Source organism: Nannospalax galili, unplaced genomic scaffold (genome assembly GCF_000622305.1).
Source record: "Nannospalax galili isolate Female #2095 unplaced genomic scaffold, S.galili_v1.0 scaffold856, whole genome shotgun sequence".
Classification (NCBI taxonomy): domain Eukaryota; kingdom Metazoa; phylum Chordata; class Mammalia; order Rodentia; family Spalacidae; genus Nannospalax; species Nannospalax galili.
Window position 1 is genome coordinate 943,243 of NW_008339573.1, and position 12,955 is coordinate 956,197.

A 12,955-nucleotide genomic window follows, 5' to 3' on the forward strand; every position below is an offset into this window, starting at 1 on the left:
ATAACGGAAACACTAGGAGTGCAAATTTAATAGTAAGGGCCAGCAAGATGGCTCAGCAGGTAAAGGTGTTTACCACCAAGCCTGATAGCCTGAGTTTGATGCCTGAAATAAAATGGTGGAAAGAACCAACTTTTTATAAAATTGTCCTTTGACTTCTATGTGTGTACTGGGTGTGCACACATGTGCACCCCCCCCCCCTAAATCTTTAAAAGGGCAGGCAGGGTGGCATACACCTTTAATCCCAGCACTTGGGAGGCAGAGGCAGGGGGATCTCTATGAGTTTGAGGCCAGCATGGTCTACATAATGAATTCCAGGTTAGTCAGCATTACACAGTGAGACCATCTCTCTGCCCCCAACCAAAAAAACCGTTTAGTATTTTCATGGAAAATGGTCTGAAAAAATACCTAATACAATGCTAACAGCAGGTCTTCCTCAGGAAGAAAACTAGGCTGGAAGGTGGGAAGAGATTGAAACAGGGCATGGTTCAGGTAGCTGAGCTATAACTTTATTTCTGTTATAGTCAGCATTGCTTAGAAATTTTTAAGCAAGCATTTAAAGTTACAAAGAATAAAATTTAAAAAGCAACAAGTTATATTATCAGTCTAATCCTGCCATTTCTCTCTCTCCAGATTTGAAAGAGAAGCAAAAGAAAGCCTACCAGCTGTAGAGCCAGTCTCTGAGGCACAGCCTACCTGGTGTGGGGCTCCAGCAGGTATGAAGACAGCATCACCTAGGAACTGCACAATGGCCCAGCCTTGCACGCCATACTCCTCATAGAGTCGCTTTCGAAGGATCTGGTCCAGATACCAACTTTGGTCATGAATTGGGTCATGATCAGGGGGATTCTCTTGGCCTTGCTCTTCTCCAACCTGAAGCCATAATTAAAACCCAAAAATGGAAAAGCTAAGAGTAGACCCTCCTCATCCAGTTTCACTTTCTGTGGTTTCATTTACCCACAGCCAATTGTGCTCTGAAAATACTACATGGGAAAGTTCAGAAATAATTCTTTGTCCAGGGTAGTTTCTGTGTTAGCTGTCTAAACTGTGGCCCCTTAGTCATTCTTAGTTCAGATGGCTGACAAAGAGTCACAGCATTTGTGTAAAGTAACCTTTATTCAGTAATGGCTCCCAAAGCACAAAAGCATTGATAGTGGCAATTCAGACTTCCCACAGAGAAAAAGTGAAAGAGAAGGTATTTTGAGAGGAAAGACTAAATACACACAATTTTTATTAGTGTGTTGTTCATCTCTTACTGTGCCTGTGCCTTATTTATATTAAAATTGGTAACAGGTGCCAGGTATGTGGTTGCGCTTGCCTTTAATCCCAGCACTTGGGAGGCAGTTTGAAATGCCAACAGATTTCACAAGAGACCGACAGCTGCCTCGAGACCCCTAACCTGTGAGCTGGGGCATAGCACACCCAGAGGCATACCTTTCGGAGCAGCTCTCGGATCTTCTCTGCATCCTTGGCTGCATAGATGTGCCATAAAGCACCTGGCTTCTCCTTTCCATCATGAATCCTCTGCTTTGTCACCTCATCAGCATCTCCCTCATCAATTGTTTTGAGTACTTCTGAAAAGAGCAAAATGGCAATTTGGCATTTCCTTTAAATATTTTACTACTTTTTTTGTTGTTTTTCTCTCTCTCTTTTTTTTTTTTCTTTTGAGACAGGATTTTCCTGTAGCCCCAGCTGGCCTTGAACTCACAGAGATCTGCCTGCCTCTGCTGGAATCAAAGGTGTGTGCCACCCACACCTAGCTAAATATTTTATTATTTTTTAAATTTTATTTTGTGTATGCACGTATTGCCTGCATGTATTTAAGTGCACCTGTGTCTTGCAATGCCCACAGAGGTCAGAAGAGAGTGTTGGATCCCTGGAACTGGAGTTAAGGATGAAAAATGGCATTTTCAAAGTAATCAGTCAAAGCAGTATCTCTCTCTTTCATTTTATTTATTTATTGGTCTTTTTGAGACAGGGTCTCCCTGTAGCCCCAGCTGACCTAGAACTCACTATGTAGACCAGGGTGGCCTTGAACTCACAAAGATCCCCCTGTCTCTGCCTCCTGAGTGCTGGGATTAAAGGCGTGCACCACCATCAAATCAGTATCTCTTAAGTAAATAATAATATTCAATTAAGGGGCTGGAGAGATGGCTCAGTGGTTAAGAACACTGATTGTTTTTGCAGAAGACCTGGGTTTGAATCCCAGCACCCACATGGCAGCTAACAATTGTCTGTAAGTCCAGTTCCAGGGGATCAGATAGCACATACATAAAATAAAATAAAATCAATTGAAACAAGTATGGTCTCTATTCTTTTGTCTATATTAATATCACAAAGAATCAAGAATCAAAATTCAGGCCAGGTATAGTGATGCTCATCATTAATCTCAGCACTCTGGAGGCAGAGGCAGGTAGATCTTTGTGAATTCCAGGCTAGCTAGGGCTACATAGTGAGACCCTCTTCCCCAAAACAAAGAATCAAAACTCATATTGGGGGGGCTCGAGAGATGGACATCACACCAAGATCTTACACAGATACTGGGGATTAACTCAAGTCTTCATGCTTGAGGAGCAAGCAATCAGTTTATTGACTGAGCATCTCCCCCAAACATATTCTTGTATTAAAACTTTATTACATTCATCTGTGTGTGCACACATATGTGTCATGGCATGTGTATCGACATAGGATGACAACTTATGGAAGTTAGTTCTCTCCTTCCACCATTCTGTGGGTTCTGGGATTGAACGCAAGCCATCTGGCTTGACAGCAAGTGCCTTTATCTACTGAGCCATCTTCTTGCCCCTAAAACTCTCTCGCTGTCTCTCAGACAGGATCTCACTATGTAGCTCTGGCTGTACTCACTATGCAGCGGCTGGAGAGATGGTTCAATGGTTGCTCTTGCAGAGGACCCAAATTTGGTTCCCATCACCTGTATGGTAGTTAACAATTGTCCATAATTCTAGTTCTAGGCAATCTGATAACCTCCTTCTGGCCTCTGTGGGTACTGCACACATGGATACACTTACTTACATTCAGGCAAAACACTCATACACATAAATAAAAATTAAAAACAAAACAAAAAAAAACCCATTATGTAGACTGTGGCCTTGAAAAATTCTCCTGCCTCTGCCTCCTGAATTCTGGAATTAAAGGCCTGTACCAACACACCCTGATAAAACACATCTCTTGGTCAAACTCTAACTTGTAACTTATTTCCTACAAGTTAATGGAGCCTATATATTTTTCCCAGGATCTCTTAAAACTCTAGGATTCTACTAATTTATTTATATTTTATTTATTATTTTTGTTTTATGTGTATGAATGCATTGCCTGAATGTATGCAAGTGCACCCATATCATGCAATGCCGCGGAGGTCAGAAGAGGGCCTCAGATTCCCCTGGAACTGGAGTTAAGGACGGTTTGTAGCCACCATGTGGGTGTGCTGGGAATTAAACCCGGGTCCTCTGTAAGTACAGTCAGTGCTCTTAACCGCTGAGCCATCTCTTCAGCCCCGGATTCTAATTTAAACCCAAAAGCTCAAAGCTTCTCTGGCAAAGTTAAGTGGCTTCTACTGTGTATCTGATAATCCCCTAAAAGACAACATCATGGATAGGTCTATAGGTGTGCTGCATCAAAGGCAAGTAAATGTGTAGGGCTGCTGAGATGGCTCAGTGGGTAAGGATGCTTTCTGCCATGCCTGAGGACCTGAGTTGGATCCCAAGGATCCACATGGTAGAAGGAAGAGCACTGACTCCTGAAAGCTGTCCTCTGACTTCTACATGTGTCATGGCACATACTTGCATGTGCGTGCTAAATAAATGTAATTTAAAAGACAGCAAATGTTTAACAATTTTACTCAAGTTTTTGAACTTTGTGACAACTTGACTTCAGATTCATGGACCCATGTAAAAGTGGAAGGTGAGGACTGACACCCACAGTTGTCCTCTGACCTCCATATGTGTGCCATGACACACAAATGCCCTCATAAACAAATATATATACACAGGCACACACACAAGCAATACTCAAAAACTCTCATCTTTCTGAAACTTCTGTAATTCACACAGTAATTCAGTCTTTCACTGGCATAGGGCTTGCTGGATTAGGCTAGGCTGGCCAGCCAGCAAGACCCAGGGGACCTTCCTGCCTTCATGTTCTCGGCACTAGGATCACAAGCATGTGCCACCATGCCCGGCTTTTTATGTGGGTACTGGGGATCAAACTCAAGTCTTCATGCTTGCCTGCCAAATATTTTACAAACAGCTATTTCCCTCACCCTAAATGTCACTTTTTATGCTTCATTTTTGTGCAGGTGACCAGGCTTTACAACCTGTCAACCAAGCTTATAGCCAATCAGTCAAATAGATGGGTCAGACTTTTCTTTGTAAAGCTACATAGTCAGTGGAAAAAGTGAGCAGTACCAGAAAGACAAAGGAAGATCTTATCTAATCTGAGGTGCATAAGTAGCAATCTGGTAGAATTCCCTAGTTTAACAACATCCAGGGGCATCAACTATATATATATGAGGCCTTGAAGGAACTTAAGAAAAAGCCCCTGGTGGAATAAAAAAAGAAAAATAAAAAACCAGTTTCTGACTGAGGAAAAAAGCACTCAGGCTCCTTATGGCAAGTCTCACAAGTCAGGCAAATATCCTAAAGCTATTTTTCCACAAATCATACCTTCATCATGAGCACCCTCCCCAATAGGGATTCCAACATACACCATCACATTAACAGCATCAGACACATCTAAATGAAGATTTGTTGTGCCAACTCTTCTGTCTTCTGCTGTTATCAAGCCTAAAGGTGAAAGGAAAATATGAAAGGTGAAGGGGCCATATTCTGAATTCATTGCAACCATACAATTGAAAATATGCTCAAGGATTTTTTTTTTTTTTTTTTAGCCCTAGATGAACTAGAACTCGTTAATGTAGATTAATTAGGCTGCCTCAATCTCACAGAAATGGACCTGACTCACCCCCACCCCATGCTGGGATTAAAGGCTCCCAGCCCAAGGACATTCTCAATGAATACCACTGTGAGAGGAAAGTATATATTTATCAAGAAGCCATGGCTGGGGTGTATGTAGCTCAAGTGTAGAGTACTTGGCTAACATGCACAAGCCCTAGGTTCAACCTCTAGCATTATAACATTACGGGGGGAGGGAGGAGGGAGGGGGCGTGCAGAGGCAGAAAAAGAGATCTTACTTTCCTTTATCCCTTATACTATTAAAGACTAATTTCTAGCTTGGGCCACACATTAACATTCACCATGGAACCAGCCCACTTCCTGAAAATGATCCATCCTTGAAAAGCAAAACAGATATGGGCATTAGGGAACATTTAGGTACTTTTACAGTACTTTAGGTCATTTCTGAACTTGACAAAATGTAGGCCCGATAGCATGGTATTTGGCATTCCTGTTAGCAAACCTTTTAAAGCTAAGAATTTGTCTCTGAGTAGAATTTTTTAGAAGAAACTATTAATTCTTGAAACTATACAAGCCTTATGAATACTATGCAAATCAGTACTGACAAAGGAAAACATTCAAAACCATCCTGGGTGCTGGAAAGATGGCTCAGTGGTTAACACTGGTTGTTCTTGCAGAAGACCCAGGTTCAAATCCCAGCACCCACACAGCAGCTAACAACTGTCCAAAACTCCAGTTCCAGGGGATCTAATAGCCTCTTCTGTCCTCCTCAGGCATTGCACTACATGGGCACACTTATACATGCAGGCAATACATGTATATACATAAAAATATAAAAATAATAAATTTTTAAATTTTTCTTAAAATACACGAATGGACTCCAGGTCCTTTTTCTGTATTTCTTAGCTAATTAAAATTGGCCATAAAGGAATCCTGGGTATGATTTTCTTTGGTATCTGTCACCTGCCCTGAGTCATCTCTCCATATGACTCTAGATATCTCCCTCTATATATGAAATGAGCAGTTCCCCAAAAGGGCAATTTTGTTCTTCCCTCATACCATAGGCGTTGTACATCTTGGGGCCGAGATCAGGCCTTACAAAGTAGCTGGGTAGCCTAGAAGCCAGATTGAGCCTTCCATCTCGTTTGGTATACTCTGGCAGAGGAAGATTCTCCATCAGATCTTCAAACCTACAAAGGGCAAGAAAGTTGATTCAGCTTATTATAGGTGAAGAAAGGAAAGTAAACTTCTCTGTGATTGCTTTGTGGTATTGGCTTCAGCCAAGCACAAGTCTCTAAAGATGGCACTACACCAAGTCACTAACCTTGTTGGCATCATGTCCCGAAAATCTTCCCCAGGGGGCCAGTCTTTGAGTTTGAGCACCATTGGTTGCCCATCTTCTGACCTTAGTCTCTCTAGAAGACAGACAGCATTCATTCCCATAAACATCTGTTGGGCTGGCTACTGCCTACTTTTTCAGGGACTGGGTTTTAGGAGATAAAACCTCCTATTTCAGACTTGTTAACTACAATGATGGACTAGGCGGAGGTGGTGGTGGTGGCGGCGGTGGTGTTATTTTTCTTACTGCTGTAGTACCTGCTGTATCTGCCCATTTCACAGGATTCTAGCCCTTTTCTTCAAAGTCAAAGTGCTCCAAACAACCTATGGTCTCACATGAAGCCCAGGCCTACTGTCACAGGATTACCATGCAAGTTACACTGCTGGCACCAAAAGAGAAGGTTCCTCCCTCCCAGAGATATGGTTTGTTATGTCATGGGGGGGGGCTAGAGGATAGATGCTTATTGCCCAGTCTATCATCATTCAATCAGATGACAAAGGTACTTACTGCATATAATCTCAAAGCCATCCCAGAAATCCCGAACTTTGACATCAGAAATTATAGCACAGTTCCTGCAGTTCACCAAGTCCACATCCTGGTCTCCAAATTCCTGGCTAAAGGCTTCTGGCTTCCAGAGTTCAGACTTGAGCTTTTTATGTACCCCTGAAACAAGCACTGGCTGTGGAAACACAAACATTTAATCACGACCATCTAGGAAATTCTGCTAGCTCCGGGGCCATCTCTCCAGTCCTGGACCAAGTAGGCAGGCTTTCTGGGGGAAGCTTTTCACCATGAAAACCTACTGATTTCTAGTTTTCTTCTTTTTTTTTTTTTTTTGAGACAGGGACTCCCTATAGCTCCAGCTGACCTGGAACTCTGTATATAGACCAGGTTGGTCTTTCTCTCACAGAAATCCATCTACCTCTGCCTCCTGAGTGTTGTGGCTACAGGCATGTGTCACCTTGCTTGGATTTTTCTCTAGTTTTATAATCTACCGGTTTCCATAAATTAGCTAAAGAGAATGGAGATGAAGTCAGGCATGGTAGCACACACCTGTAGTCTCAGCACTCAGGAGGCAGAGGCAGGCAGATCTCTGTGAGGTCAAGGCCAGCCTGGTCTATATAGCATGTAGTCCTGGTCAGTCCGGGCTATATAGTGAGACTCTGTTTTAAAAAAGAAAAGAAAAGAGCAGAGCAGAGTAGAGCAAGAGAAAATGGAACTACTTCCACTCCATTGCTATATTGGGTTCTCACTCTGGGGGACATACCATCGAAAAAAGCTTCTCTTGCTTTGGTTTCTACCAGCATTTTGAGGTGAAAGGACACAAAGCTGAAACACAACTCTAAATGTATTACCTCATGATGTAAATGCAAACTAGATAATTTCATAAGCTCCACCTTCCTCAAGCACCCACTAAAGTATAAAAACCATTACATTATCATATACCCCTGAGGCCTTCAAACACTCACCTAGAATACTGTTACCCCAACTCACACCTTCACCCTACCCAGAATCACACTTAAGGATTCTCCTCCAAAGGTGTCACTAATGGCAGTTCAACATATAAGAATTTCAACTGCACTTTATTTTTAAATTTTTTTTTTTTCAACTGTGCTTTTAAGAACACAGAGCTATACTACTGAGAGTTAAGAGATATAATATGTATTTTTAGGGATTTCCTTTTTTTTTTGTCTTTTTGAGACAGGGTCTCCCTGTAGCCCCAGCTGTCCTGGAACTTACAATGTAGACCAGGCTGGCCTGGAACTCATAGTGATCCGCTTGCCTCTGCCTCCTGAGTGCTGGGATTAAAGGCGAGTGCCACCACATCTGGCTGGATTGCCTTGATTTTTTAAAAAAGCTTTTTAAAATTTGTTTTAAGTGTATGAGTGTTTTGCTTATATGCATATAAGTGCACCTGTGTCATGCAATGCCCACGGAGGTCAAAAGAGGGCATCAGATCTCCTGGAACTGGAGTTAAGGATGGTTGTGGGTGCAGAGAACTAAACCCAAGTCCTCTGAAAGAGGAGTCGGTGCTCTTAACCACTGAGCCATCTCTCTAGTCCTGGGATTTCCTTGATTTTAAGAACTGAAGTCAACTTGAAATAGCAAGGATATCTTCAACTAACTTAAAATATATGTCTTCAAGACAGGCCAGGAATTATCTTGGTAGCTGTGGCAGCCAGTCAGACAGCTGGCTCTGGGAATGACTTAGTTTTGCTTACCTGGCCTTGCTTCCAGCATTCCCGGAAGATCTTCCAATTGTTTTTGTTGCTGGGGTCATGGAGACATAGAAGCCTTCCATCACAGAGCCACGAATGAGAAGTGTGGGGGTCTAGCACATTCAAGCCCATCACCATCTCCTTCACTTCCTTTTGGGTATCTGTCAGATTGCAGGCCCGCTTTGAAGCATCTGAGGTTTTCTTATTTTCTACCACAGAGGCAATGATGTGGTCAAGAAAGTTGGGTAGGCTGGCCTTGTTCTTCACTCCCTGATAGACACAGACCCATCGGGTAAGCACCACAAAAAAACATTCAAAGAACTGACAGTTATATTTGCAAGTTCTAATCTATCTGATTAAATTCTATAAAAGTTATTAAAATGTCTTTTGTAATTGAAAGGAAGAAAAAAATTCACTATTTTTTAGTACCTTAAATTCTTCTTTTCATATTTTTTACATTTATGAAATAAAGTACAGAAAGATCTCTCTTTAAAAGACTTATACCACCCAGCATGGTGATGTACGCCATTAATCCCAGCACTTGGGAGGCAGAGGGTCTTTGTGAATTTGAGGCCAACCTGGGTCTACATAGTGAGTTCCAGGCCAACAAGGGCTATAGGGAGACCATGTCTCAAAAAGACAAAAAAAAAAAAAAAAAAAAAAAAAGAAAGAAAGAAAAAAAAAAACCCACTTATGACCAGGGAAATACCTTTCTCATTGAGTTTTGTGTGTTAAGCATATACATATAGACTACAGAGTTCACAAAAAGCCATAACTCATTTTAATTAGGGACTTGAAAATTTTCTTTGGCTAGGATGTCCAAGAAATACTTCAGTTAGGTAACTGAATAGAATGATTAAGGCAGTGTTTTCTGGGTCAGCAAGATGACTCAGTGGGCAAAGGTGCTTGCTTCCAGACTGGTCTACACAGTGAGTTCTAGTCCAGTCAGAGTTATATAACGAGACCTTACCTAAAAACAAAACAAAACAAAACAAAAAAAAATTGTGTCTGCAAGAAAATCAAGTAGATAGATCAGTATAACCTGTTGAAGACCAAGAAAGCCAATGTTTCCATTTTCACTGCCTTCTTAAAAAAAATATTTTTATTAGGTCTCTGTGTGTCTGTGGAAGACAGAGAGAGAAAGAGAAAAGGAAGAGTTTGTCCTTCCTTCTACTGTGGGTTCTTGGGATCAAACTCAGGTCATCAGGTCTACATGGCAAGCACTTTTACCCGCTGAGTCATCTCACTGGGCCCTAACTTTAACTGTTTTTAATAACATGATACCAAAGATTCACTACTTGAAATGATCTCAAGCATTCCCTAAATTTACTCTTGCTAGCTATACCATGTAGAGAACACAAGTCACCCAGGTACCTTCTGATCCAATCATCTAGATTTGTGATGGTTCTTTCATAGAAAAGTACCCAAGACTAGAGTTTAGAGATGACACTTACTGCTGAGGATGCAGAGAAGACAGGGGGAAAGGGTATGCCTGTGTCCAGGGGGGTTTGAGGAAGCTTTCCAGGCCCGGAGTGAAGGAGATCTCGAAGGCTAGAGCCTTCAGTTTTGCTGTTGGAGGCAGTGGGACCCAGTAACAGACTGTTAAAAAGCTTTGGAGTCAATGGAGAGATTTTTGCAGTGGAGTTGAACGAGTCCAGCCCAAAGGGTGAATGAGACTCTTTATTGAGCACCGACCTCAGGGACCCTGCTTCTGTAAGAACATAAAGAGAATAGCATTAGACAGTGAGGAATACCCAGCAAATACCGATTCATAATCAGCCAAGTGGGAAGGAAGACAGACTACCCCTACCTCCTACCCCACAAACTGTGTAAAGTTTCTCTGTGTCAAGTCTGACGAACTATGAATAAAGATTTCAGGGATACACAAATATTCTACTTCTTCCTTTTTTTTCTAGGTTTAGATTGCAAAATATCTTTTCTTTCTCATCTACTTTTTATTTCTCCTATTTTCTAAGGCAATTCAAGTGGATTTCCTGGACTAGAAGACTAGAATCCTCTGTGGTGCTTGTTAAAAATGGAGATATGGTGGGGCGTGGTGGCACATGCTTTTAATCTCAGTACTTGGGAGGGAAGAGGCAGGTAGATCTCTGTGAGTTCTGGTCTACTTAGTGAGTTCCAGGCTAGCTGGGGCTACAGGGAGACCCTGTCTCAAAAAAGACAAAAATATATATATATAGAAATATATATATATAGCCTTACCTTAAGAGAGTCTAACTTAATGGTTCTGAATGGGGGAAGAGAATGTATATTTAAAAAATAATTGGCTGGGCATGGTGGCACACGCCTTTAATCCCAGAACCTGGGAGGCAGAGGCAGGCGGATCTCTTGTGTGTTCAAGGTCAGCCTGGTCTACATAGTGAGTTCCAGGACAGCTGGAGCTACAGGGAGACCCTGTCTCAAAAAAACCAAAAAGAAAATTCCCTGGTGTTCTGAAGCAAATTTAAAATTGCTGCTCTGTTGGATATGGTAATACATGCTTTTAATCCCAGCAAAGGCAAGCAGATCTCTGTGAGTTCCAGGTCAGCTGGGGCTACAGGAAGACCCTTTCTCAAAAAGACCAAAAAAAAAAAAAAAAATTGTTGCTCTTTTCAAGGCTAGCTTAGATGACATGAAACTATCTCAGCCGGGCATGCCTTTTATCCCAGAGGCCGGCAGATCTCTCTGAGTTCAAGACCAACTCTACAAAGTGAGTTCCAGGCCAGTTGAGACTACAGGGAGACGCTGTCTCAAAAAGACCCAAAAGAAAAAAAAAACAAAAAAACAAAAAAAAACTGTCTCAAAAATAAAATAAAAATAGGTGTTCTAAGTCTAGCTCTCAACTCTGGCTCTCAACTCCCAGACAGAACTGTCTGGGGAACTCATTAAAAACTTTGCATCAATTCTGACTAAGGAGGTCTAGGGTAAGGGTCCAGACATGCTAGAAGAGAATCTCTCATTTTATGTGATCAGCCAGTGAAATGTTTCATAAATGTGGATGGTAATGTGTGAGTCTGAAGAATCCTATAGTAACCCAGTGCTTTTCCCACAGTCAGGGCAGAGGCTGTTGTTTATCTCACCTTTTGTTTCTTCTTTAGCCTTCTGAGTTGCTAGATCTGCCAACCAATGCAGGGCAGAGGAGGGAGGGGCCGTGTCGGGACATGGGGGCCTGATGGCTTTTAGTTCACTATTGCTATTTGATGCTGAACAGTCTGCTTTCAGGGGCTCTTCAGATCTGCTGTCAGTGCTGTCAGCTTTGGGAACATGGTCAGGCTCTGACGTTGTTACTGCTGCGGTTCCGCCTCCGCCTGAGAAGGTAGTTTCGTTTCCAGAAGAGGCACTAGGGTTTATACTAGGAAGCTAAAGTAGGGAAGGTTAGAGTGCTAGTTAGAAGCACTATTTGAGGGGTGAGCTTGGGCAGAGAAAACTGAATATGATTAGCAATGGCTGCTGACACTACATAGGTCTGAAAAGAATATCCTGAAACTATCCCATACAATGTTATTCCATCCATTCTCTAATTCCAAATGTCTTTATTATGTCTACAATGTGCCAGCAGTTTATGCTAGGTTCAGTGGAAAAATCTAGTGAATGAGTTTATAATCTAAAAATCTAGAAATGTCTTAATCATTTCTACAATGGCAAGATTCATGTTTAAAATTTTATCTCATAAAGCTGTTTTGGGGATTAAATGAGATAATTATGGATATGCAAAGCGCTATACATAGTTCTGGCACAATAAATGACCATTACATTATTACTCTATTACATTACTGAATTTCTGAAATAATTTGTTCCAATATATCAATATTCCTGAATATATATCTCTAGATCCCTCAGCATTTATACCTGTGCTTCCTGTTAGTGGTGTTCCTTAAAAGGTTTCAAAATGTAAGCAGATGATTATGAATTCTTCTTTCTTTGCTTTTGAGATGGAATCCTGCTAGCTTTATTGTCCAGACTAGCCTCAAAACTCACAATTCTTAGACCTAATCATCCTGAGTAGCTGGGATTGAACTTTAAAAACAGAAGTATTTTTCTTCTTTTAATTAAAAGCATTAATTTTTTTTTTTTTTTTTGTCTTTTTGAAGCAGGGTCTCCCTGTAGCCCCAGCTGTCCTGGAACTCACTATGCAGACCAGGCTGGTCTTGAACTCACAGAGATCCGCCTGCCTCTGCCTCCCAAGTGCTGGGACTACAGGCGTGCACCACCACGTCCGGCTAAGCATTTATTTTTTAAATGGGTATACAAAGTTACAGATTTGCCTACAGCATTTCATACATACTTGTTTTGGTTGCTCCTCCCTCCCCATTTCCCTGCCCTTCCCCTCATTTACCTTTCCACCCCTAGTATTGCCCCCTGGGATACTTTTTCTTTCTTTCTTTTTTTTTTTTTGGTCTTTTGAGACAGGGTCTCCCTGTAGCCCCAGCTGGCCTGGAACTCACTATGTAGACCAGGCTGGCCTGGAACTC

At 41.8% G+C, this 12,955-nt stretch overlaps 1 protein-coding gene across 1 annotated transcript in view; it reads right to left on the reverse strand.

Annotated features, from left to right (window-relative positions):
• Nucleotides 1-12,955, reverse strand: part of Kdm3b (lysine demethylase 3B) — a 73,285-nt gene that overhangs the window by 6,087 nt on the left and 54,243 nt on the right. The window contains exons 14-22 of the mRNA XM_008834293.3: nucleotides 11,564-11,843; nucleotides 9,941-10,197; nucleotides 8,490-8,756; nucleotides 6,775-6,946; nucleotides 6,253-6,343; nucleotides 5,988-6,118; nucleotides 4,680-4,799; nucleotides 1,432-1,571; nucleotides 694-870 (exon numbers count right to left, since the gene is read on the reverse strand). Coding sequence (XP_008832515.2) covers nucleotides 694-870; nucleotides 1,432-1,571; nucleotides 4,680-4,799; nucleotides 5,988-6,118; nucleotides 6,253-6,343; nucleotides 6,775-6,946; nucleotides 8,490-8,756; nucleotides 9,941-10,197; nucleotides 11,564-11,843 — 1,635 coding nt within the window. The remainder of the gene's footprint in view (nucleotides 1-693; nucleotides 871-1,431; nucleotides 1,572-4,679; nucleotides 4,800-5,987; nucleotides 6,119-6,252; nucleotides 6,344-6,774; nucleotides 6,947-8,489; nucleotides 8,757-9,940; nucleotides 10,198-11,563; nucleotides 11,844-12,955) is intronic.